Source organism: Cervus elaphus, chromosome 18, assembly GCF_910594005.1.
Source record: "Cervus elaphus chromosome 18, mCerEla1.1, whole genome shotgun sequence".
Classification (NCBI taxonomy): Eukaryota; Metazoa; Chordata; class Mammalia; order Artiodactyla; family Cervidae; genus Cervus; species Cervus elaphus.
In genome coordinates this window covers 30,174,416-30,201,357 of record NC_057832.1, presented here as the reverse complement: position 1 = coordinate 30,201,357, position 26,942 = coordinate 30,174,416, and the positions used below count along the sequence as shown (strand labels likewise).

General features: G+C 35.9%; 1 protein-coding gene across 1 annotated transcript in view; it reads left to right on the top strand.

Annotated features, from left to right (window-relative positions):
- Window positions 1-26,942, top strand: part of VWDE (von Willebrand factor D and EGF domains) — a 79,705-nt gene that overhangs the window by 7,117 nt on the left and 45,646 nt on the right. Inside the window, 18 exon segments of the mRNA XM_043873225.1 lie at window positions 553-700; window positions 702-735; window positions 2,466-2,697; window positions 11,646-11,716; window positions 15,027-15,182; window positions 15,184-15,270; window positions 16,100-16,189; window positions 16,713-16,860; window positions 19,559-19,776; window positions 20,023-20,096; window positions 21,676-21,946; window positions 24,410-24,626; window positions 24,773-24,826; window positions 24,829-25,194; window positions 25,197-25,259; window positions 25,262-25,511; window positions 25,513-25,589; window positions 25,592-25,753. Of these exon segments, the coding sequence (XP_043729160.1) occupies window positions 553-700; window positions 702-735; window positions 2,466-2,697; window positions 11,646-11,716; window positions 15,027-15,182; window positions 15,184-15,270; window positions 16,100-16,189; window positions 16,713-16,860; window positions 19,559-19,776; window positions 20,023-20,096; window positions 21,676-21,946; window positions 24,410-24,626; window positions 24,773-24,826; window positions 24,829-25,194; window positions 25,197-25,259; window positions 25,262-25,511; window positions 25,513-25,589; window positions 25,592-25,753 (2,718 nt within the window).

Genomic DNA, 26,942 nt, shown 5'->3' with positions numbered 1-26,942 from the left:
GACCTGAGAGGCTCCTCTGGCAAGAATACTGGCGTGAGTTGCCATTTCCTTCTCCAGGGGATTTTCCTGATCCAGGGTTCGAAACCATGTCTCCTGCATTGCAGGCAGATTATCTATTACTGAGCCACTAGGGAAGCCCTTGTCCAAATTAAATGAATATAGGGACTCCCCTGGAGGTCCAGGGGTTAAGACCCCATGCTTCCAATGCAGGGGACACGAGTTTGATCCGTGTTCAGGGAACTAAAATCCCACATGCTGCATGGCCCAAAAAAAAAAAAAAAAAAAAAAAACCCCATGAAAATAAAGTCCTTGAAGCTCAAATATCTCAAAAACACATTCTAAAGAATTTGTTGATTAGCTGATTGTATTTATGGAAAGTGCATATTAAGTCATTTTTGTTTTAGCAAGCGATCATGATATTTCAGATGGCCTTTATGTACACTTGGGGTTTTTTTTTTTTTTGCTCTGTTTTTGTTTTGGGAATCAATTTTAATTGAGGACTGAACTATGTCAATGAAGAAATTTATAAAGACATCTACCTTTCCAATCTAGCTCGGGAGTGCTTTCCTGGGGGACACCAGTTTCTTCAGAGCCCTTATAGAAATGTCCATTTTGACTCCTTGCACCTCCAGCAGTCAGCCATTCAAGACCTGATATGTGACCACTCCCTTTCCCCTGGATGGTATCAATTTCTGCTCTTTGAGACCTGCTGAGATGCCGACCAAATGTGTTGAGGTATCAACTCATTAATGTTAGCTCCATGTGCTTTTTCTTAAGTATTTTTTGCTATAAGGATTGAATCCTGTTACAACCAATTTATAACTCACACTGCAATATTTTAATTTTTCATCAAGATTAAGTTAATCTGAGGGAGTTTTCCCATACTTCTCTATTCTGAAAATAATAGTAATAGTTAATGTAATGCTCAACAGTCCACCAAATGTTTTTATTTACAATGTTTATAGAAGACAGTCTAGCATCATTATTCTCACCATATAATACAGGAAATATATTTTTAGGGATTAACACTTCTAGAGTCACCTAGATAGCAGGTCAGATAGCCAAGTTTTGATCACAGGCAGTCAGTCTCCAGGGTTCGTGTACTTAACCTCAGTAACTTGCAAATAGTAAAATACTGCCTATCTTACGTCCCTCAGTTCTTGCCGGCTTAACAGAAGGATTATGTCTTAACAGAAGCCTCATTTTCTTTATCATTGCACGTGTGCGTGCCAACTTGCTTCAGTCATGTCCGACTCTTTGTGACCCTATGGACTGTAGCCTGCCAGGCTCCTCTGTCCATGGGATTCTCCAGGTAAGAATATTCCTAACCCAAGGATCGAACCCACATCTCTTGAATCTCCTGCACTGGCAGGTGGATTCTTTACCACTGAGCCACCTGGGAAGTCCTTCCTTTATTGTTACCCACATTTTAAATTATTATACCCACATTTTAAAAACTTCAAAAAGTGGGAATTATTTTCCTTTTTTAGGTATGTAACGTAGAAAGAACTTGGGAAAGATATCCAAATTTGGCTTCAAGTGAGGCTTTAACTTCATTTTTTTCCCCAAATTGCTAACCAGTTTGCCCATCACGAGATTTTGAGCATTCCTTTCTTTCTCCCCTGATTTTTTGATGCCTCCTCCACTCTGCACTAACATCTTACAAATATTATTTTCAGAAAATTTTCAAGAAATCTCCAAGATCACTTTATCTTTATGCTATATATTAAGATGACTTCAGATTGACTTGTCTTAGGATGTATCAGCTATTCAGCAAATTCACTGATACTGAATTTCTCTAGTTCACAATATAAATGAATAATAATAAATGCAATAAAAGTATTTTAATTGAAAAATACTGTATTGATTATGAGAAAGTTACTCTTAAATTCATGGCTTTCCAGGTGGCTCAGGTGGTAAAGAATCCATATGCCAATGCAGGAGATGCAGGCAGGGGATGCAGTCAGTCTCTGGGTCAGGAAGATCCCCTGGAGGAGGAAATGGTAACCCACTCCAGTATTCTTGCCTGGAAAATTCCATGGACAGAGGAGTCTGGTAGGCTACAGTCCATGGAGTCACAAAGAATCAGAAATGACTGAGCACACAAACATGTAGCCTTAAATTTACTATTTATGACTTTATCTTTTCCTTTATGGTACAGGCACAAGTTATTAGATTTTTTTGATGATTGATACTTTAATATTTTAAATATTTTTAAATATTAAAATATGGATGGCATCACTGATTCGATGGACATGAATTTGAGCAGGCTCCAGGAGCTGGTGATGGACAGGGAAGCCTGGGGTGCTGCAGTCCATGGGGTCACAGAGAGTCAGACACGACTGAGCGACTGAACTGACCTTTAATATTTTAAAGGTTGTTTGAAAGAAGATGTAAAATTGATGTTATCTACCATGTATGAAAACAAATTGGTGTTTCAGTTTTTGCTTTCTCTGCTTCAAAAGATGAACCACTGTGGAACACGGGCCCCCATCTGGCTGTCTCTGAAGGATTCAGAAACACAGCCTCCACCTGGGGAACTCACGCAACTGACAGCTTGTGCCACATGGCGGTTTTTGTTCAGCACTATGGAAGACTGATGTCTTTTTCAAATCCCGGTGTCTATACGAAACTGTGGAAAGTTTTTTGTGTACTTCCTACAGCCCACTCAAGGATGCATGGGATATTGTTCAGAAGGTAAGAAAACATGTGTAATGCACATGAGTTGCTAGTGTTGGAACTCTGTTTATTGGTGTGTTTGTGCCATCCTCTGGATGGGGTTTATGGAGCTAATGGAGTTTATGGAGCTCAGTAAGATACTTGGTTTACTATTATTGCTAAAATGAGGCTAAATTTCTGGTTTAAATTGGCCATTTGTTAAGGGTTCTTTGCCAAGATATTCAAATCATCAAAATTATTTGTTAATGTGGAAGTGCAAACAATTAATATCAGCAATGGTAATGTATATTGATACCATTATCTACCAATAACATTCAGTAGGAAGTACCTTTCTCCTTTATGGTATTCTTCAGTTCAGTCGCTCAGTCGTGTCCGACTTTGTGACCCTATGGGCTGCAGCATGCCAGGCTTCCCTGTCCATAACCAACTCCTGGAGCTTACTCAAACTGATGTCCATCAAGTCGGTGATGCCATTCAACAATCTCATCCTCTGTTATCCCATTCCCCTCCCGCCTTGATCTTTCCCATCATCAGGGTCTTTTCCAATGAGTCAGTTCTTCACATCAGGTGGCCAAAGTATTGGAGTTTCAGCTTCAGCGTCAGTCCTTCCAATGAATATTCAGAACTGATTTCCTTTAGGATGGACTGGTTGGATCTCCCTGCAGTCCAAGAGACTCCCAAGAGTCTTCTCCTACATCACAGTTCAAAAGCATCAATTCTTCAGTGCTCGGCTTACTCAAAGTCATAACCCCAGTCTAATCATCAGCAAGTTCACATAAACCCAAATTGAGAAACATTCTACAAAACATGTAAATGGTACTATTTAGAAGTGTCAAAATCAAAGAAAACCATGAAAGAGTAAGAAACTATCAAAGATTGGAGCGGACTAAGCAAGCATGAGTAATGCATCACGAAGATATACTGAACTGAGTAACTGGAACTTTTTAGAAAAGAACACTCTTGAAAAACTGGTAAAAATCTAAACAGAGACTTCAGTTTATTTACTAGTAGAGTCCTAAAGACAATTTTTTAGTTTTGACAAATGTATCACGGTTTTTAGTACGTGAATGTTAGTGGAACATGGATAAAAATTATAAAGGATGGCTGTGTATTATTTTGCAAACTTTGTGTGAATATAAATCATTTTAAAATAAAATGCTTATCACAAAACAAACCAAAATTATTTTGGAAAGCAAAGAAAACTGGATGCAATAGGGATTGACTGGTACAGGGATGCTGTCTTACATGGGCACCTGGGAAATGTCTCTGAATAGGTGATGAACTTGAGCTGAGCTCTGAATGAAGAGAAAGGTGGGAAAAAGCATTCCAGGTTAAAAAGAACAGCCAGTGAGAACGTCTTTAGATAGCTGTAAAGATGGACACTTGAGGAACTGAAGGAGAAACCACATGGCAGAAACACTGAGCAGATGATCCCTAGGAGGTGAGATCAGATAAGATGAATGTGGAAGGAGGATCTATATGGCCTGTAGACCATGGTAAGAACTAACATTTAGTCCTAACTTCAGTAAAGTCTTATGGGATTTTAAGTAGGTGAATAACAGAATCTGAGGATTGTATTCAAAAGGCTACCATTCCTGTAGAAGACTCTATCTAGGAGGCTATTGCATTAATTCAGTAGAAAGATGGCAGTGGTTTAGGGGTTGGGGGAGGTGGAAATGGCTTAGACTAGTGGCAAAGGAAAGAGGGTATTGAGTTGAGATGTCTTTCAGAGATGGAAGCTCATGTATTAGATATGGGAGAAGATGGCAAGAGAGAAACCAAGAACAACATCTAGGTTTTTACCTTGAGTAACTTGGATGGGACAGACTGAATATAATCACACTGGCTGAGGAGACAGGAATCAAGAATTATGTTTTGGCCTGTTATCTAAGAGGCGGCATGAGATATAGAGACATAAAATACACATCAGATGTGTGACTTTGACACTGATCATGGTATTGACTAAGGATGTTGGAGAATACGGACCCTTACTGGGAGCCCCAAAATATACTGTCATGGAGCTCAGAATTGACAACTAATGAATCCATTCCTTTTCTTTTATAGCTTAATTATGACTCTGAATTCTTTGAAAATAGACAATGTACTCTTTACATCCATAGCAGTATTTAATAGAACTAGTGGCCCAACTCAGCTGCAAGGAACTAAAAATAGAAACTACATAATGGCGATTTTTTTTTTACTTTGGAGGCTTAGACAAGTATGAAGCTGATAAAGGAGGGATTTATTCCTGGTTGAAGATGGGGGTTAGTGTGCTGATAGGTAACCAGGTTATGGGGGAAAACCAGTCCCCTACTGATTTATTATCTGATCTCATCCATATGTAGGAGACTGAAAATGATGGGAAATACTGCTGTGGATCAGTAGGCAAACATTGCTTCAGCAAATAATAATTGTATGGGTAACATCTGGGATTCCCAGGTTGGCACTAGTGGTAAAGAACCCACCTGCCAATGCAGGAGACTTAAGAGACAAGGGTTTGATCCCTGGGTTGGAAAGATCTCCTGGAGGTGGGCACAGCAACCCACTCCAGTATTCTTGCCTGGAGAATCCCATGGAAAGAGGAGCTTGATGGGCTACAGTCCATAGGGTCACAAAGAGTCAGACACAACTGAAGTGACAGTATGCGCGCGCGCACACACACACACACACACACACACACACACACACACACACACACACACACACACACACACACACACACACACACACATGCATGGGTTACATCTACGAACATTTTCATCCTGAGATTACTAGACTCACCAAATTAGAAAACCCCAAATGACACAAATACAGCAAAACAATGGCAAAGAATATACATTATAAATTACAATTAATTTCAGTAAGTTACAATCAAAAAGATTAAAAGTTGTAAAGAATACTGGAGGTAAGGAGAGGATGAAATTTATAATGTGGTGTCGTCAAAGAAAGCCTTTTCTGAGCACAGGGCACTGATGCTGAGAGTTTGAAAGTGAACATCCCTTGGTCAAATAAAGAGTGAGGGCAGGAACTTCCCAGATAGCAACAGTAATAATGGATGGCCTTAATGTGATTAGGATAGGGTATACTCACAAAAGCAAGGGCAGGACAAAGATGTTGGATCTCAGTGAGCACGTGAGAGCATAATAAAACATGTTGGAAGGGCAGTGGGCCTGATATTTAAGGAGCTCTGCATTTCATTCTCTGTGCACTGAAGTCTTTGGAGAATTAGCCTGAGAGAGTCAGTTAGTAAATGTTCACATTCCTTACACAGCTGCTGGCCAACTAAACCTGGCTGCAGGCAGTATGTTCAATAGGGAAGGGTAGCATCTGCTCAGTTAGTAAAGCTCGTGTCTTTCACTGGAAAGGAGAAAATCCAGAGAGACACATTAGCTTCACTCAGTGGCCAAGCTGAGTGAATATTTTCAAATATTTTGAAAAATATTGTGTTTTCTTTTTAAAGTGTTTTTCAGTACACTTTACACCATATTTTTTCAACACTTTTTACACATCATGGTACCTCAGACTGTAAAGAATCTGCCTGCAATTCTAGAGACCTGGGTTTGATCCTTGAGTTGAGAAGATCCTGTGGAGAAGGGAATAGTTACCCAATTCAGTATTCTTGCTTGGAGAATCCCATGGACAGAGGAGCCTGGCAGGCTACAGTCGATGGGGTTGCAAAGAGTCGGACACGACTGAGTGACTAACATACTTTTTATAAAATTTCAAATAATGTTATCAAATATTTATGTAAAATTTTTCAGATGTTTCAATGGAAAAAAACCAACAATTTACCAACATTGGTGGTGGTGGTGGTGGTGGTTTAGTTGCTAAGTTGTGTCCAACTCTTGGACCCCATGGACTGTAGCCTGCCAGGCTCCTCTGTCCATGGGATTCTCCAGACAAGAATACTGGGGTAGGTTGCCATTTGCTTCTCCAGGGGATCTTCCCAATCCAGGAATTGAACCTGGGTCTCCTGCATTGCAGGCAGATTCTTTACTGACTGAGCTATGAGAGAAGCCCCATTAGTTTAAGAAATAGTGGCAACTGTTTGAAAAAAAAAAGAAAAAAAAACTTTTACTCTAGAGAATAGCATAACATACAAATAATTACTTCAACAGAAACTTTATTTTGTTATTGTTTGCATTGAATGTAGAAGCTCAGTATTTAAAATTTGCATTTCACAACATGCCCTTAAAACTTAAGAAATAGGCAAGGATATACAATGGAAAAAAGACAACCTCATTAACAAGTGGTGCTGGGAAAACTGGTCAACCACTTGTAAAAGAATGAAACTAGAACACTTTCTAACACCATACACAAAAATAAACTCAAAATGGATTAAAGATCTAAATGTAAGACCAGAAACTATAAAACTCCTAGAGGAGAACATAGGCAAAACACTCTCCGACATAAATCACAGCAAGATCCTCTATGACCCACCTCCCAGAATATTGGAAATAAAAGCAAGACTAAACAAATGGGACCTAATGAAACTTAAAAGCTTTTGCACTACAAAGGAAACTATAAGCAAGGTGAAAAGACAGCCCTCAGATTGGGAGAAAATAATAGCAAATGAAGAAACAGACAAAGGATTAATCTCAAAAATATACAAGCAACTCCTGCAGCTCAATTCCAGAAAAATAAATGACCCAATCAAAAAATGGGCCAAAGAACTAAACAGACATTTCTCCAAAGAAGACACACAGATGGCTAACAAACACATGAAAAGATGCTCAACATCACTCATTATCAGAGAAATGCAAACCAAAACCACAATGAGGTACCATTACACGCCAGTCAGGATGGCCGCTATCCAAAAGTCTACAAGCAATAAATGCTGGAGAGGGTGTGGAGAAAAGGGAACCCTCTTACACTGTTGGTGGGAATGCAAACTAGTACAGCCACTATGGAAAACAGTGTGGAGATTTCTTAAAAAACTGGAAATAGAACTGCCATATGACCCAGCAATCCCACTTCTGGGCATACACACTGAGGAAACCAGATCTGAAAGAGACACGTGCACCCCAATGTTCATCGCAGCACTGTTTATAATAGCCAGGACATGGAAGCAACCTAGATGCCCATCAGCAGATGAATGGATAAGGAAGCTGTGGTACATATACACCATGGAATATTACTCAGCCATTAAAAAGAATTCATTTGAACCAGTCCTAATGAGATGGATGAAGCTGGAGCCCATTATACAGAGTGAAGTAAGCCAGAAAGATAAAGAACATTACAGCATACTAACACATATATATGGAATTTAGAAAGGTGATAACGATAACCCTATATGCAAAACAGAAAAAGAGACACAGAAATACAGAACAGACGTTTGAACTTTGTGGGAGAATGTGAGGGTGGGATATTTCAAAAGAACAGCATGTATACTATCTATGGTGAAACAGATCACCAGCCCAGGTGGGATGCATGAGACAAGTGCTCCGGCCTGGTGCACTGGGAAGACCCAGAGGAATCGGGTGGAGAGGGAGGTGGGAGGGGGGATAGGGATTGGGAATAAAGACCTGCCCTCTGTAGTTGAAATTTTTTTTTAATTAAAAAAAAAAAAAACTTAAGAAATATTTCCTGTTTTATTGATATCATTACTACTCACTCAGTTTCTGAAACCTGAATAGTCAGAATTATTTCTCTCATTCTCCATATTCGAGTCCTCTTACTGGTTTTAGGGAAAGGAAGATGATTGCTATTTTTTACTTTTAATATACAAGTTAGTCAAACATATACATAATTATCCTCTCTGATATGCCAGTAAAAGCTTACCCTGAAGTACCATTTAGACTTCAGTTAAGCTTCATAGATGGCAAACAAAAATGTCACTTAATCCTCTTAAGAACTTCTTTTTCTTGCTTAGCAAGAATTGGGGACAAATTTTCGATAACGATGGTGATTTGGCCACTTTACAATGCCAGGTTGAGGTGTCTGTGAGTCTCCAGGCTCTTCCTGCACGGTGACAGGATGAAGGTCCAGGTTTAGCTTTTTTATCTGCTTTTAGACAGAATAAAATGAAAAACCCAATGGCTTAAAGAGGGCTGTTGGTAACTGAAACTTGTCCCCTTTATTTAAGGAGCTTATTTGAGAATAACCTTATCACAACTACTTCACATTTCCCTGGCTCTTCTCAGTCTCATCTTTAATGAGACTATAAAATGTTTTTTCACATGGATGTATTTCTACCCGAAACCTATGGTGATTGGGTAGGCAACAGTCAGTCATATTTACCTTAAAAACCATCAAAAAAGCAAAAATTAAGAAAAAAATCTCACTTTAATATTCTCATGACTAGGTTTTATTTTTTATAATTCATATATCATTTTCACACAATTTATCTACCCTTAGTGATTGTTAGAAGCCAAATAAGAAAAGAAACATTGATTTAAGACTATAATTGTAAAGAATGTCATTCAAACAAAAAATTGAATGCTTTTATTAGAATAATGCATGGAAAAATATTTTTCACATTTTACATATTTAGTTAGCAAAATAGTCCTTGAACTATACATGAAGAGGCAACATATCAATTGAAAGTAGGCTATGAGAAATTAAGATTGTATTCTAGAAGGCCCACAGCACCCATGAAAAAAATATCATAGCTAATCAACCAACAAAGAGATAAAACAGAATCATAAAATATACTGTTTGCTTGAGGCAGAAAAATGTGAAAAGTGCCAATAAGACAAATAGAAAACAACAGCATGGTAAATTTAAGCCCTACAATATCAATAATCAATTAAACAAAAATGATCTAAAATCTCAAATGAAAGTCAGAAATTGTCAAATTGGATAGAAAAGTAAGACACAACTATGGGCTGCCTAGAAAAACCAACTTTAAAGATTTTTAAAAGTAAGGTTGAAAGTGTAAGAGTAGAAAAAGATATACTTAGGTAACACAAATCACAAGGAATCTTGAGTGGCTAAATTAATAGACAAAGATTATAGAGCAGAGAATATTACATGGAAAGGCAACATTCATTTCCTAATGATGAGTCAACTGAACAACAGAACATTAAAATCTAAATCCTTAATGTACCTAACAACAGAGATTCAAAATATATGAAGCAAACTTATCCATCGTCAAGAAGAAATAGACAAATCTATGGTCTATGTTGGAGATTAATACCCATCTGTGAATAATTGAGCATGCAGAAATAATAGCAAAGTGGAGGAAAATCCATATTATCCACAAATCGCAAAATTGGAGGAGGCTAGGCAATCAGTATTATTTACAAATTGTATGTGAAGCATTTAGTGAGATATAACACATTCTGGGCCCTAAATTAAGGAAATTAGAATATTAGAAAAAGTTTGAAGTTAATTAAAAGAAAAACCTACTAAACATCTATATTGGAAAAGAACAGTCACAAACTAAAGACCTCAGCTTATACACCGAACCTAGAAGTACAGATGAGACCCAGAGTAAGCAGGAAACAGAAGTAACGGTCAGAGTGAAAATCACTGAAACAATACACAAAACAGAAAACTCAAGAAAATCAAAAGGTAGTTCTTTGAGAAATTTGAGAAAATTAATAAGTCCATAGCCAATTCAATCAATGAAAAAGAGAAGATAGAAACTACCAGTATCAGGAATAACAGACGTAACAGAACCACAGATTCTACATATATTACAAGAAAGGATTATTATGAATAACTCTGCCAATGAACTCAACATAAATGAAGTAGACAAATTTCTTGAAATACACAAAATGAAAGCTCATTCAAAATAAATAACTTCAACGACCCTATGTCTATTCAATAAATTGTATTACTAGTTAAAATCTATCACACAAAACAAGCAAACAAAAACTCATGCCCAGATGACTTAGGAATTCTTCCCAACATGTAGGGAGGAAACACTACCAATTTGACACAACTCGTCCAAAAAATATAGAAAAGGGACAGCTTAACTTCTGTGAGGTCAGCATTATTCAAAAAGTAAAACCAGATACAGGCATTACAAGAAAACTATGGAGCAACATCCCTCATGAATATAAATACATATGACCAAAAAAAATGCACATGAAAAAAAATCACACAATGGAACATTAGTTTGGCTTGCAAATAACAGAAAACAAGTAGAAATAATGTAAAAAGAAAATAAACACTAAGGTTTTAGGATATGTCATTGAATCTGAGGAAGAGTTAAATGGAACACCTCAGAAAGTGTGGGCAAGAGAGCAACTCCATAATCTTAGCCATAGGAATCTGCCTGGTGGCTCAGAGGGTAAAGAATCCGCCTGCAAATGTGGGAGACCTGGGTTCAATCCCTGGGTTGGGACGATCCCCTCGGGGAGGGCATGGCAACCCATTCGAGTATTCTTGTCTGGAGAATCCCCATGAACAGAGGAGCCCGACGGGCTACAGTCCATTGGGTGGAAGGGGCATGGGGGCTGGGGAGGGTCGCAAAGAGTCCAACACGACTGATAGCTAAGCACACACAGACATTCCTATAGCGCTCCATTATTCACCTGTCTCAGCTTTCAACTCCTCATCTCTGTTTAAATCTAAATTCTTCTGAGAAGCAGTCTGATGAGCCTATCTTTGTTCAGAATGTGCTGAACTTGACATTGGGGTATAAGTACTACCATGACAGCGGTAGACTCAGTTCTGTAATCCTGTGCCTGATTACGGTGGAGGCAATTCCTAAGGAAGGGATGTCCAAGTGACTGCTATAAATTTCTGGAGATTGTAATGTTTCATTACTTAACAATGCAGACTAAAATTTAGAATCCAAGATAATGAAAGCTAAAATTGTTTCAAAATATGTTTCCAAATTATCTTCATTTGATCTCATCCTGAAAAGGGAAAAAAAAGTATTATAAAAGAAAAATGAGAACTAGTAAATCTTAACCTATATTAAAACATACTTCTCCAAAAAATTGTCCTCTTAGATATCTGTCACCTATTTATCTTATCAGTTGGATAAATCTATAAACCTTAACCTTTTGCAGCTGTTTCTGATGCAAATTTATACCCAAGTGGCCCTGATGAAACTGAAATTGCTTCTAAATTATTTCCAAGAGCATATGAATTTATAACCTATGAAAAATAGTATGTATGTATATATGTTTACACACATGTTGATTAACTTTTTGTAAAGATCAGGTAGAGTTCAATAGCTTTGGTTTATTTAGACAGAAATTATCAGTATATTTTTAAATAAGAGGAAATTAAGAATAAATTCTGAATTCACTGTTCTATATTATTATGGATTTGGGCTGGTAGTTTCTCTTAGGAAAATTTTCTGTGTATTTTTTTCACTAAAATAGTTTGTTTTTAACAATGTATTTATAAACCAATAATTTCCAAAGGTTTTTATTTTCTGTAACTTACTTTGTGTGTTGAATTACAGTAAGATTCGACAATAGTCTAGTGGATATGAAAAATAAAAATCATTTTATTATGCCTTTAAGAAATAGTCTTGGAACTGGCAGAGGTATAGGGAGTTGGGTATATTTGTGTCCTACAGATATATGTGTATATTGGTAGAATCTTTTCATGAGAAAATCTGGCAATTAATCTCAACAGCCTTAAAAATTCACATGTATTTATTTCTAGGAATTCCACTTTCAAAACCTACCTAAAGAAATATTTAATTATAAGAGCATTTTTCAAATAATATGAAAAAAATTGCACATATCCAGTAACTGCTGGTTGATTCAATATTTTTGATGCATGCATTATGATAAAATACTCTGTAAACAATATTAAGATGCAAGAATACATACTTTGATCTCATCCTGAAGTAGTAGTCTTGGTCAGTTCAGTCACTCAGTCGTGTCTGACACTTTGCGACCCCATGAATCGCAGCACGCCAGGCCTCCCTGTCCATCACCAACTCCCAAAGTTTACTCAAACTCACGTCCATACTTTGTACCAAATAAGCTTGAAAGATAAACCCAAAAATATTCATGGTGGTCCCTTCTCAATCTATATTTTTCATTTTCTAATTTAAAATTTTAAAAGTTATTTCAAATGTTAAGGCCCCATTCCTGTAACAAAAACTCTAAATAGTTTGTCTAATAAAATTTATGATGTCTAGCTAAATAGGGGGCAGAAATTAAAATTATTTATTGAAACATTAGCCTTTTTGTGGGGTTTGTTGATAAAATATATTGATAATTATATGGTGATATACTGAATGAAGGAGGAATTGTTGACATATAATTAATATAACTGAAAAAAGTATCTTTAATGGTGAAATAAACTATATTGACATAAAATGAATCAGGATAAATAATATAAAATTTAGATACCAGCTCTTTGTCTTTAAAAAGTGGTACTAGAATAATCCTCAAATTACTGTGTTGTTTTTCTATGCCTTATTTCATTTGCAAATGTATATTTCTGCCCATTTTCCTAGCGCTGTCTAAATAAGCAATTGTTATATCTCAAAGTCTCAGTTTGATTATACCCTGTTATAAGAGAATAAAATAGTATCCTTAATAATAGTAACATTAACCATAAAGTATAACTTTTCTCTGCATTATAGATTTGGATTTTATCATACACTTATACTAAAGTAAAATCACTTCTCCCTCTTGAATAAACAATAAATTTAAGCCACCTGTTATGCTACTCAGAATATTTGTGTAATTAATTGGAAAAATTGCAGTACAAAGTCACACACAATTTGAGAAAGCAACACTTGAGTGAAAATATTGAGTCAAAAGTCAACAGATACACCTTCAGGATAAAATAGAGAATACATTACAGCAGGTGCTTTGTTAGAATTGACAAAGTGATAATTGTGCCTTTCAAGCAGAAATAATTTATCTGTTGTTGTTTTGAAATCTTTTTCTTTATATTTTAGCAAATGTTTTTTGATCTACATTGTTGCAAGCAGTGGTTAGCTTACCCAAATAGAGGATGCCAACTGATTCAAAAATTAATTTCATGATTTATTTTCTTTCCAATCATTTGTTATCTCTCCCTAGTAATCATTTCCATAGATAGTTCTTCCCTATTTGGAAATAAATTCAACATTTTTTTTAGTTTAGTTAATAGAAAATTTTCATTCAGATACGTAATTTTTCAAAAATCATATATACTCCAAAGTAGTCTATTATTTCCTTCAAATCTAGATAATGATTTGGCCTAATGTTTACAATGTTTGGCAAAATATTTATTACTTAGATTAATTTGAAGATAGTTCATTTGTTATTGGGATTTTGTAACTAGATATCTAACAAATAATTCTTTAAAATATCTGATATTACATAAGTTTGTTCCCCTCACATTTAGACTAAGGTCTCAGAAATTTCCAAAATCTACATTACAGAATGAGAAAATTATTTTGTGATTATCGTAAAATTAATTACAGTGCATATCATAGAAAATATTTGTATATTTTAGGACATTTAAAAAACCTTACTTTTAATATTTATCAGTCAGATATTTTTCTCTTTTCTTAAAGAGAACAAAAAAAAAAATCAAAAGCTATTTTGAAACATTTAGATTCCCCCAATTTAATCTTGAAAATGCCCAGGGATAAAAATTGTAAAATCTTCCTGAGTTCCTAGAGAAACTTTAAACTTTTTTAACCTCAGAAAAATGAAAAGAATAAGACTATTGTTTAACACTTAATATTTTTCACTGCTGCTAAGTCGCTTCAGTTGTGTCTGACTCTGTGCAACCCCACAGATGGCAACCCACGAGGCTCCTCTGTCCCTGGCATTCTCCAGGCAAGAATACTGGAGTGGGTTGCCATTACCTTCTCCAATACATGCATGCATGCTAAGTCGCTTCAGTCATGACTGACTCTGTGCGACCCCATGGACAGCAGCCCACCAGGCTCCTCTGCCCACAGGATTCTCCAGGCCAGAATACAGGAGTGGGTTGCCATTTCCTTCTCTGAATATTTTCCACTAACATAGTATAATCACTTCTGTAATGAACATCTCTTTCAACCCAGAATGATGATGGATTGAGTTAAGAGAGTAACTTATAAGAGTAAAAGGGTAAAGCATTTGATTTTGAATTATCATGACTATTTTTATAACGGGAAATTATAAAGTAGCAATCTTATTTTATTCGTTCTTTTTTTTTAAAGATAATTGCTTAACAGAAAGTAAATTCCTTTTCAAGAGCTAGACTTTTCAAGAGTAGTCATATTCAACATGCATTAATATAAGCTTGATAAGCTAACATATTTCTCTGCTATCAATATCTATGAGATTATGAGTCAAAGTAAGAATATGGTACTTTGCTGATTGCTAGAGAATAGTTATTTTTCTAAATGTATTTTACATTTACTGAGTTAGAGTTTCCATGAGCTTTCCCATAACAGCTCTGTAAGATGACCAACCACACATTTTCTCCCACCAGGTCAGCTGTCTGCCTCATTACCACCACCACCCCCAGGAAGGCCAGAGGCTGTGGTGGAGCTTATTGAGTCCAGGCTTTTCTGTAGGTGTGCTTTTGATGTTTTCCCTACAAACAACTCGGTGGGATTTCACATAGCTTGGGCTAGGCTTTCTTCTCAAGAAAATCAAAGAAGAGCTGAAATAAGAGACCACAGTTCAGGCATTCTCTCTTTTAGAGCTGGATGGTATAAATCTCAGACTTGGAGACAAGGTATGTTCAAAAAGTTGGATTTTCGTTTATTTTCATAAATGTGTTAATTTTCAAAAATGGATTTTAAAATGGGAAGTGGGGACGAATTGGGAGATTAGCATTGACACATATAGTCCTGTAAAATAGCTAGCTAGTGGGAACCTGCTGTAATATAAAGCACAGGGCGCTCAGTGGTCTGAATGACCTAGATGGGCGGGGAGGGGCCGGGAGGTCCGGGAGGGCGGGGATATGTGTATACTCACAGCTGGTTCACGTCATTGTGCAACAGAAACTAACACAGCACGGTAAAGCAAGTATACGCCAATAAAAATGAAAAAAAAAGTGCTTAAAAATATATATATTCTAATATAAGCTTTATCCTCAGGATATAAAGCACAATGTTTTTAATTTTTTTTCTTGGGAGTTGTGCCAACTCCAGTGATAACTGGATTAATCAGTAATCTTAGTGACTTTCTATGAGAATCTGCTTTAGTAATTCACTGATTATTATCAATGAACCCTTATGAATTTATGTCCCTTTCTTGTTTTAAAATATAATTTTATTCTGGGGAAAAAAGTTTCTATTTTTCCAATGATAATATCATTTATTATCCACCTTTAAAAACATCTTAAATACAAAGTCTACAAAACACTGATTTATGTTGAAGTTTAAACAACTAATATTTTATAATGGACTTTTTCTCAATTTTCAAGCAAGCTTTTAAATTACTTTTCTCTATTATATCTTATGCACAATCTACCAAAAGTTAAAGTTAAGTACTTCAATAATTTATCCATATGTCTTCCATAATTGTGTTGCTAAATGACTATTTGTTAACTGTATTCATAGATATTTTGGAGTGCTTCCGTCTTTTTCTTGGAGAACCCACATGTACAAAGTTTAGCCATTGAAAGCCAAGAATTTTTTGCCGGCATTAAGGTATGTGGCAGTGGGTGTATATTTGAAAGATTATTCCTCTAGAACTGTGTTTTCCACATTGTGACCTGTGGCTGCTGGTTCTAGGACCACATCACAGACTCCATGTTGAGACCCAAGAGTTTGTATTTTTTGAGAAATAGCTCAAATAATTCTAGTGCCAATGAGCTTTGAGGGCCTGTTACCGAACTAAAGTTGGAATATACTTGCCCTTTTTTTTTGCAGAAAAATATTCTGTCTGCCTTGAGCCAGAATCACGAAGGCAGGCTTCAACCAGAATGCTTAAAATGTGTTGTGGAACCAAACTGTGCCTAAACTCTAAACATTACAGCAACTATCAATGTACTCTTCTGTGCATTACTGATGTTTTCGAGGGTTTGGTTTTAATTGATCTTGGTTAGTTCAAAAATTCTAGTGTTTATTACTATCATCATAGGCGCTATGGAGGGGAATGCCCTTTCAAAATTATTATATCAGAAATAAATTATATTTTAAAATGATTGCTTTACATGTTTTCTTACACCAGTTACAACCTGAATTGAGCACTATATCTGAAGACGGGAATGGATACCAATTGAGGATAAAGAGCACAGTTCCTATTGTTTGTCCTATTGGATTCAGTGAGCTTGATCAGGAGTGCAAAATCTCATTAAAACTGACAACTGTTGATCAAGGTAATATGCTAAATCCACTTCATGATTAGATTTCAAATAATAACCAATGCTTTTTTTCTTCAGGAAGTCACTGGAGTGCACTCATTAATTATATTGCATGGTTACATCATTTTACAACTCAATCATGTTAATAATACTGGGCTGAATTTATGATTGCCAAAGCAATCTATATTGCAATCCACATTTATCCCTCCAGGGCTCAAAGCACAAGTTAGGGAAAAAAAGACAATAATAAACAATCTCCACATTGTTATCTTTCTCTTCCTCCTTTTTTTCCTCTTTCTCCTTCTCCTCATCCTTCCACTTACTCTTCTCTTTGTTTTGTTTTCAGAGATTGAGGGACACACATTAAGGGTCTTTAAGATCTTCCAAGTCATCCCTGAGGAAGGTGTGATAAGTTATGCTAAAAGTTCAAGCTTATGTAACACAAATCCCATAATGCATTCTTCTCACTCTGCTCTCTAATGTAAGCTCATGTTTGAGATGTTTTGCTTTCAAATTCTTCCATTTAAATGACTAGTTATATAGATTGTATGACACACTGTCACAGCCACAGAGAGAGCTGAAATTCTCCCTCAGAACAAGATAGACTGTGAGAGGACAAACCATGTATGGCAGTGATTGGGGTGATTGGTTTCTTTTTTTCCCCCTAAGCCTCTCATATAGGGACCAAGCAAGTAAAATATAAAAAAATTAAAATACTTTTTAAGAGAGATTATAACTCTGTTCATATATTAATACCTTTTTCACCCTAGGGCATAAAATTTTATTTAGTAAATACACCAAGTGCAATGGTGTATCTAGGTCTTCACATCTTTATTATACCTAATTAAATCAGAGAAACAAAAGGATAAAAATGCTAAGAGAGATTGCCTCATGGGAAGTACTCACCCAGAAAGAGATGACTAGAGAGATAGAAAAAAGAATCAAAAGAGGCTCTCCCAACATGTTTGACACTCAAAAGGCTTAGGTAACACCCAACTATTCACTCGGATTTCAGGAGCACCATAAGCAACACTTTATTTTTAAATATAATCCAGAATATGAAATTAAACCCTCTTTCTCAGGCTATTTGACACATCTGCTTCAAGTTATTTGCTTATTGTGTATATTTGCATAATACGCAAATTTTACTAAAGTTTATGGGGAATAATAGGAAGAGGGTGATGTTATTGACATCTTCCAAAATTGCTTTAGGCAAAGATTTCCTTCCAAGTGTACTTTAAAGTATATTTGCCTGCTCTAAGTTCTTTCAATACAATAAGCACTGCTAAAATAATATAAAAACAGCCTAAATATATTCCTACATTTTAGAAGTTTATCTGTTATTTGTCAGTTAAAAACAATTCCTTTTTTTCTGTATAAAATTTCTTTATTTCATTCTGATATTCTTCATCTCATCTTCCTTAAGCATATGTTCATTATATCTCTACTCCTATAGAGCAGGAGTTGGTGTCTCCTACCATATTTCTGGGCTTCGCAGGTGGAGCTAGTGGTGATGAACTGGCCTGCCAGTGCAGGAGACTTAAGAGAGCCGGGTTGGATCCCGGGTTAGGGAGATCCCCTGGCGGAGGAAGTGGCAACCCACTCGAGCATTGTTGTCTGGAAAACTCCACAGACTGAGGAGCCTGGTGGGCTACAGTCCATAGTGTCGCAGAGTCAAACATTGTTGAGCCTCTGAGCACACACATGCATTACATTTCTAGAAAGACACCACTGCTTTTCCCCAGTCTTAAAAAGAACAGTACTTGGCCCTCACATCATAGACTAGGGGAAATTATGTCTGTGGTTCTATCTAAGCAAGATATATTTCATATTCCCCTTAGGGAGATGACTAAAAGTTTAGACATTTCTGCTGTTTGTTGTGTATATGGGAAAAGTATATATTCCTAGGGAAAAAAATGCATGAAGAGAAAATTTTTTCAGGAACTTAGAATCTATGCAGTGAGCCTATCTCAGATGGACTTTGTATTCACCAATTGGATGTGAGAGCAAACTTCTTTTATAGCCAGCTTTTGGTGGAATCTATCCATTTTGTTTAGTTACACAGATTTCTAGAGTTCCTTCCTTCTCTTTTCTTTCCAAGTTATTTTTGTGTGTGTTTTTTGTTCCAAGGCAAAAAGCATCTCAAGTTTCTGAATATATTGCGACACTCAGAAGGTGAAAAGAGACTGAGGATTTATTTCTGGTGTGGAATTACTTAGTTTTGATTTTTCTCTTTTTTAAAGTGATGAACTCTGTATCAATAATTAAATCTGCTTGGTGAACTCTGTTTCAGTAATCATTGCTATCACTCAACAATGAACAGAACTTAAGTTCAAGCCCTAAGATTTATCTGTACCCAAGGCTTACAAGAATTAGATAGAAAAAATTATGTTTCATAGTGTTAGAATTACATTGTTTTCTTTACAGTAACAAAAATAAATTTTATATTGCTTCTAAATTATTTCCAAGAGCATATGAATTTATAACCTATGAAAAATAGTAGTATGTATGTATATATGTTTACACACATGTTGATTAACTTTTTGTAAAGATCAGGTAGAGTTCAACAGCTTTGGTTTATTTAGAAATTACCAGTATATTTTTAAATAATAATTTAAGAATAAATTCTGAATTCACTGTTCTATGTTATTATGGATTTTGGTTGGTAGTTTCTCTTAGGAAAATTTTCTGTGTATTTCTTTCACTAAAATAGGTACAGAACAGCTAGGCTTAAATTCGGCACTGTCTTCCTGTCACGTGGACCTTCACCAGACATCATCCTGTGCTAACGGAACCTGCAGCCATGCTTTTGTCTACTATACTGCAGTTACAGATTTTTCACAAGATGAGAATAGAGTCACAAATATTGTAGTAGAACCTATAGTTCATGAGAATTTCCTGTGGAACAGCTACATTCCAGACAGCATCCAGGTTAACAAATTATAAAAATCTTTTTATAGACTAAGCTTTAAAAATATATGTATTTTATTACTATACCTTATAAACTTTTCATCTCAAAATTATTTAATGAGCTATTTCAGTTTTTAAATGATTCCTATCTTAATAACTATGATAAAACAGTAGCTAATTAAAAATTCACTGAGCTTGTTAGAAAATTTATTGTATATCTCTAAATAACAATTAATAGCAATATTTAGGGATTTCTTTGCTTTTAAGATCAGAGTGAAAGATGTCCCAACTGCTTACTGCTTTTCATTTACTGATCCACATATAATCACCTTTGATGGCAGGTAGGTTCCTGAAAGCTTTCTCCTTTGGTAGTTTGTGTTTCTCTTGGATTTTGTTGCTTTGTTTTAAACATTATACTATTTCTTTTCTTAGTCCTGTTCACTGAAAGATTAAAAAGGAAGGCATGTATGGACATCAATGTTTTGTTTCAAAATATTTGTTTGTGTGAAATGTTTTTTGCCCTAAAATCTAGTTCTTTTTATAAAATATACAGAATAATATTGAAGGTTTAGGTAAGATGATTAAGCTAACACATTATAATTATTATTATTTTTTCCATTTATTTTTATTAGTTGGAGGCTAATTACTTTACAATATTGTAGTGGTTTTTGCCATACATTGACATGAATCAGCCATGGATTTACATGTATTCCCCATCCCAATCCCCCTCCCACCTCTCTCCCTACCCCATCCCTCTGGGTCTTCCCAGTGCACCAGCCCTGAGCACTTGTCTCATGCATCCAACCTGGGCTGGTGATCTGTTTCACCCTTGATAATATACTTGTTTCAATGCTATTCTCTCAGAACATCCCATCCTTGCCTTCTCCCACAGAGTCCCAAAGTTTGTTCTGTACATCCGTAAGCTAACACATTATAATTATTTAAAAAATTAACCACTTCTAATTCATTGCAAGGATACTCAGGGGAAAAACTGTTGTATCCATCGCGAATACCTGGATATCTGCCTTTGGAACTTAAAGTAAACTGAGCAAAATGACCCTACACTAACCTAAACTATCTTGCTGTTAATATCTGCATAGAAGGATTTAAACTCAATTATACTGTTTTGGGAAATACATGATTTTAAAATGTTGCTAAAGAAGTAATAAGAATACCTCCTCGTTGAGTCAAAATTTTCTTTGTGATACAAGGTCATTTCCTCTTTAAAAAATTATAATGTGATCATTGTTAATAAAATTATTTAATATCAGCAAAAAGATGTAGAGCCCCCTGCCCCAATAACAAGTGAAACTCCAAAAGTTTGAAAAGGTATTGAAAGGTTGTAGGTGACCCCACATACAAAAATCCTTTATGACTATAATTAAATCCTTTATGATGATAACTAAACTTAGAAGTTTATGTGGAAAAACCTGAAGAAAGCATAGTGACGATTAATTTAATTTGTTATAATTCAACAGTATTAACCATGTAACAACTAGGTGGCAAACCACACTCTAAGGGCTGGAGTATGGGAGTGCACAGAACAGACAAACATCCCCTGACCTCACGAGGTGTAAGCTTTATGGGTGGAGAGAGACAGACTCGTCAAAGTAAGTAGGCATCTGAGGGGCCAGAAAGCAGTGTCAGAAAGAGAAGGCTCCAGGTGGGGACCGGCTGAAGTGATGCAACACAAGAAAAATGTAGTGAGAGAGATTCGGGTGTTTATTACTTCCTTGTTTCATTTAGTAATCTACAAATGACTGTTGTGATGTATAAAGCTGTTAGAATATAGATTTTCCATTCTTGCATCAAAATATATTGAATGCATATACATACATTTAATATGTATATTTAGTTTATAACATACTATTGTGGTATTTTAAATCAATTCTTAATGCAATTGACTTCTTTTAATGATAGGATGTATGATAACTTCAACACTGGAACATTTGTGCTGTATAAGAGTATGTCACGTGATTCTGAAGTCCATGTACATCAGTGGGACTGTGGAAGCTTTCACTATCCTGTGTCATCTAACTGCGGCTTTGTTGCCAAAGAAGAAGGTGATGTAGTTACTTTTGATATGTGCAGTGGTCAGCTACATGAATCACAGCCATATTTATTTGTAAAGAGCCAAGATGTAACCAGCAATATCAAGATAAGTGAATCTTACTTAGGAAGAAAAGTCACAGTATGTATGATTATTCACTGTTAAAAGTATTTTTTGTTTTCTTCTACTGATTTTGGATTCAAATCTGAATTTCATCTATATTAAATTAGGCGCTATTATTTTCCAATGTTAGTTTTTTTAAGAAAATAACTTACCAATTAACACAGATCTCAGAATACATTTTTTTTCACTTACCACGAAAACAGACACAACAAAGTTAAAACTGTCAAATTTTAAATGCCTTATTTTAAGATTTCAGTATAACGGTGGGTTATTCACAAAAAATATTTTTGATAACATCTAATAAACAGTATATCAGGCAGAGATGAAATACATAAGAATAAATATTCAGGAGTAACTATTTTTTAAATGAATACAGATGATTCTGCTTCAGGAATAAACTGGTAGATACATGAAAGAGACTAGAAAATCAAGAAACAGACCTAAGTTTATGTATTTTAAAATAATACTTAATATCTGTGAGCTGATTATTTGTATTTTAAGGTCATCTTCCCTTCATCTTCCAAAAAAGTAAATTCCAGGTGAATGAAATTTAAGTTTAAATGAAAGTAGTAAATGTTGCCAGGTCCAGCACAGCGGGTGAGAAAGACCTGAAACAGGCTGAGCGCCGGAAGGAAAAGACAGACCCATATAATTTGGCAAGCGGGGAGTCAGGGGGCCCTGCTGCTCTCCATGGCAGGAAGACAGAATGGCTCCTTTCAGCCCACACGTTTATTGGCAGAAGTCACATGAGATCATTAGGGAATGGCCATACTGGGGCGTTTGATTAGCGCCGGCTTTGCTGTTGATCAGGAATAACTTGTTTTGTTTCCATGGAGACGGACGCAGGGGTAGGCAGTGAAGCGGAGCAGAGAGCACTTCCTGCCCCAAGAATGTCAGGTCGACATGCTTACGGACAATCACGACAATCAGGAGGGTGCAGTTTGCCGCACCCTGGAGTCATAGGGCAGGTTCTGGTCTCTGCTCCGCCAGGCTGCAACAGCAAGTTTAAGTGAATGTTTTTATAGCATTGAGATAAGTAAGAATTTTTAACGTAGCTTTATATACTTGAATTGCCATTAAAAACCAAAATGCAAATCAAAAAGGGAAAATATTTGCTACATATAAAGCACACAGTTAATACAGAAAGCACTCAGACATCGCTAATATAGTCAGCACTCCAATTAAAATGAGCAAATAATATAAATAGGCAATTCGCAAAGAAATAAAACTGACTGATATGCCCCAAAGTACAAATAACCAACAAAAATATGAAAATGTCAACCTCACCAGTTTATCAAAGAAATGCAGATCAAACACCTCTCATGCAAGACCAAGTGTAGACAATGTAGTCAGTCTTTCCAGAGAACATACGTATTATTCATAAAAAAAATCTGAACCTATGTGTGCCATTTTTTCAGGAAATTTTAGTTCTGAAAATTTATCAAAATAATCAAGGATGTGCAGAACCATAGTGAAACTCATTATAGTTTTCCAAGAGGGAAAAAGTACAATTAATCAGTGATGAATAAAACCCATTTAACCAAAACCCTAAATATAGTGCTGTCACATAATAGAACGTTTTGTACTCATGAAAATTTTGGAGTGAATGTGAATTTATTGACAGGTGAAGAAGATATTAATGAAATATAGGAGAGCTTTTCAAAGCACTTGCACTAAGATATACTACCTACCTCAGATTGAGTAGTAATGTAAAATTTGGTTGCTTTTAAAATATTTTTCTGCAGTGAACACTTAGCTGTTTTTACTTAACTGTTTTCAAAGGAGAAAAGGGCTATTTTTAAATTTAAAACTTTAAAAGGGGAAGGAGAGTCAGAGGAACAAAACACAGGTGGTGTATTTTCAGTGATCTTCAACGCAGACATCAAAGCACCTGACCTGGGAGAGGGGTGATCCTCCTGTGAGGAGGCTCATGGATGACACAGGCTCTTAAAATGATTCAAGAAACCCCCTTGCTGCCATTCCCAGTTCCCCAAGCAACTTTCTGGTATAATTTGGCTTCTGATTCTATTACCTACTGACTGCAAGAGAATACTGATTACCCACAGGAATCTGTTCTCCTCTGGAACTATATTTATCTGTGTAAATTAATTACTCAGCAGTCTAGCTCTACATGAAATAATTAGAGATATTATTTCAGAAACATTATCCTCAACATTTCTAGCTGTTTTAATTATATAAAATATTTGCTTTAGTGTAAATTATTTAACAAAAGGAGCATAAACAAAATATCTCAGTGAAAGGATCAATATGGAGATAAAACTTCAAGTCTGCAAAATGCAAATTCTATTACTTTGACATGTAATATTAAAAGGAAACTTGTGATCTAAAGAAAACCAGTATTTTATTTTCCTTTTGTATTAAAAGTATAAATGAATTTATTTCTTATTGCTTAAAATATAGGGTTTTTTTTCTTAATCTATATTGAATATTGTTTAAACATCTTTTATTTCTGTATTTCAGATATGATTTTCTTCTGGAGCTTTTATCCATGATGATCTTAGTGAATGGGGCATGAGTTTAACAATCAGAGCTCCTAGTTTAGATTACAGAAACACTCTGGGACTTTGCGGCACCTCTGAGGAAAATCCAGAAAATGATTTCCATGATAAAAATGGGATCATAACTGATCAAACTTTTAATAATTGTGTTGCTTTTGTTAATGAGTGGAGGTAAGAAAGTAACTTATTTTCATTTACTATCATATTCATGTCTGACTTAAAATGAGTGGTTGATAATTCAACATTGTTTGTTTTTTCCCAACAAGTTACTGAAGAAAAATTGTTCTTGTCCAAATTACTGTTCTTTCCTGTTTTCCATCTGGAGGGATCTTACCAGGAGAAAGCATGTTTGACACAATGCCAGTTTCTCTGCCATCACCTGAAAACTATCCTACTGTAGCTGCTTGCTGGACACTGCTTCACTGTATCCACTGTATTCACTGATGAGATCTTCTCATCATCTGGACACTGTTTCTCCATCAGAGGTCGTTTCAGCTTGCAAAGACCCAAAACATGTCAAATATTCTTCCTTGATACCAGAGCTAGATGTCACGTCTGAATATCTTAATTCAGAAGCTCTTGTCAGAGAAATAAGCAATCATACATCTCAAGAAGAAAACAGCTTGGATTTCCTTCCTCAAGAAAAAAGGCGTGTGACCCTAACCAATCTAGACTTAAATTTACAAAATCACCCCAGGAGTGAAAACCAAGATGCATCAGAAACTTTGGACAAGGAGAGACATACACAGAACAGGGTAATCACAGCCAAGAAACAAGGTGGGGTCGACAAAGCAGATGGAAACAGCACAATTTAGTGAGTTTCTTCCTTTGTTTGCTTTCCAAAGTCTTGGCCAAAGTGACCTAGAAGAGTTCACTTACTTTTTCCCTGAGGACCACGCTGAGGAGGTCAACCAAGAGTTTGCCCCCACGTGGCCCACACCATCTGGCCTCACTGAGTATAGCACATTGGCACCGTGTGAGCACACTCTGGCCACCTCCAGCATAGGAAGGCACTGTCTTGGCTTTCTTGGCAAGAGACTAGACAGTGTGATAGACATGTGTCTAAGATCATCTCCTAAAAGATGATCTAAGCTGGGAAGAAGCAGCTGTAGCTCTCTTAGAAAATGAATGTGAAAAGAGGATTTTGAAAAGGGGAAATATAACAGAGAAGAATACAGAAAGTCAATTAAAGACATTCTCTTGTCTTTAAAATGCCCAAATTTATGCAGTGGCCTTGGGCAGTGTATGGAATGGGGGTGTGCATGCTCCCCAGGCTTTGGTTCTTATGACTGCAGTGATTCCCAAGGTAAGTCAATACAGTCCAACTTTGATCTTGTGTACTTTATCTGATTATGAAAACTTGTTTTTTTTTTTTTAACTTCAGTGTCTTACCAGACTTTATTCAGATTATGTATGGAAAAGAACCCAAATTATATTAATCAATACATTAGTACTTTTCCAAAACAGTCTCATCTTACTCAGAATAAAAGCTGGCGTACTTGTAATGGCCTGTAAGACACAATGTGATCAGGCACACAGAATCTCTCCATACTCACCCTCTACTACTGTTACGCTCACTCATTGCTCTCCACTCACTTTGGCTTCTGTGGCTGTTCCTTAAAATGTCAGGTCCTCTTGACTTCAAGGCCTTTGCACATAGCTGGTCCTCTACTTGTAGAGAATAATTGTTTTTCTAGAACTCACATTTAGGTGTTTTGTGTTTTTTTTTTTTTTAAGATTTTTTTGATGGCAGACCATTTTTTTAAGTCTATTGAGTTTGTTACAATATTCCTTTTGTTTTTACATTTTGTGTTTTTTTGGCCCTAAGGCATGTGGGATCATAGTTTCCTGACCAGGGAAAGTGAAGTCTGAAACCAACTGGACTGCCAGGAACTCCCAAATTTAGTGTTTTTAAGCTCTTTTTACATTTTGCTCATTTTACTAATATGCTTAGTTTTGTTTTTTTTTTTCTAATCTATCTAAATGGTACTCATTATTTTGTCACAGTAAATTAGAGGAAGACATCAGAAAGTCAGTTTGATTCTCATAATCATTAAACCAATAACTCCCGATTTTCCTCCTACCGCCACCAACCTGTTCTTTTCCATCTCAGTAAAAGCAAACTTCTTTCCACAGTTGTTCATGTTAAAAACTCAGTCACTTTGACTTTTATTTTCATATCAAGCCTCATGTTTGATCCATCAGAAAGAAATTCCCCTCTAGTTTCAAAGAATTTTATCTCTTTCCCTGCTACCAACTTAGTCCAAGCCACCATTATCTGAGAGATATTTATTTTAGATTCTCTCAAAGTTTATTCTTCATGTAGTGATTCCTTTGAAATGTAAGTCAGACTGTATAATTCCTCTGCTTAAATTCCTTTGTTGGCTGTTCATCACCTTCAAAGTAAGATTGGCAGGCCCTACTATAGCTTAGAAGACCCTATATAATCTCAGACTCCTCTCTTGCTGAATTCATCCACCATTCCTCCATAGGTC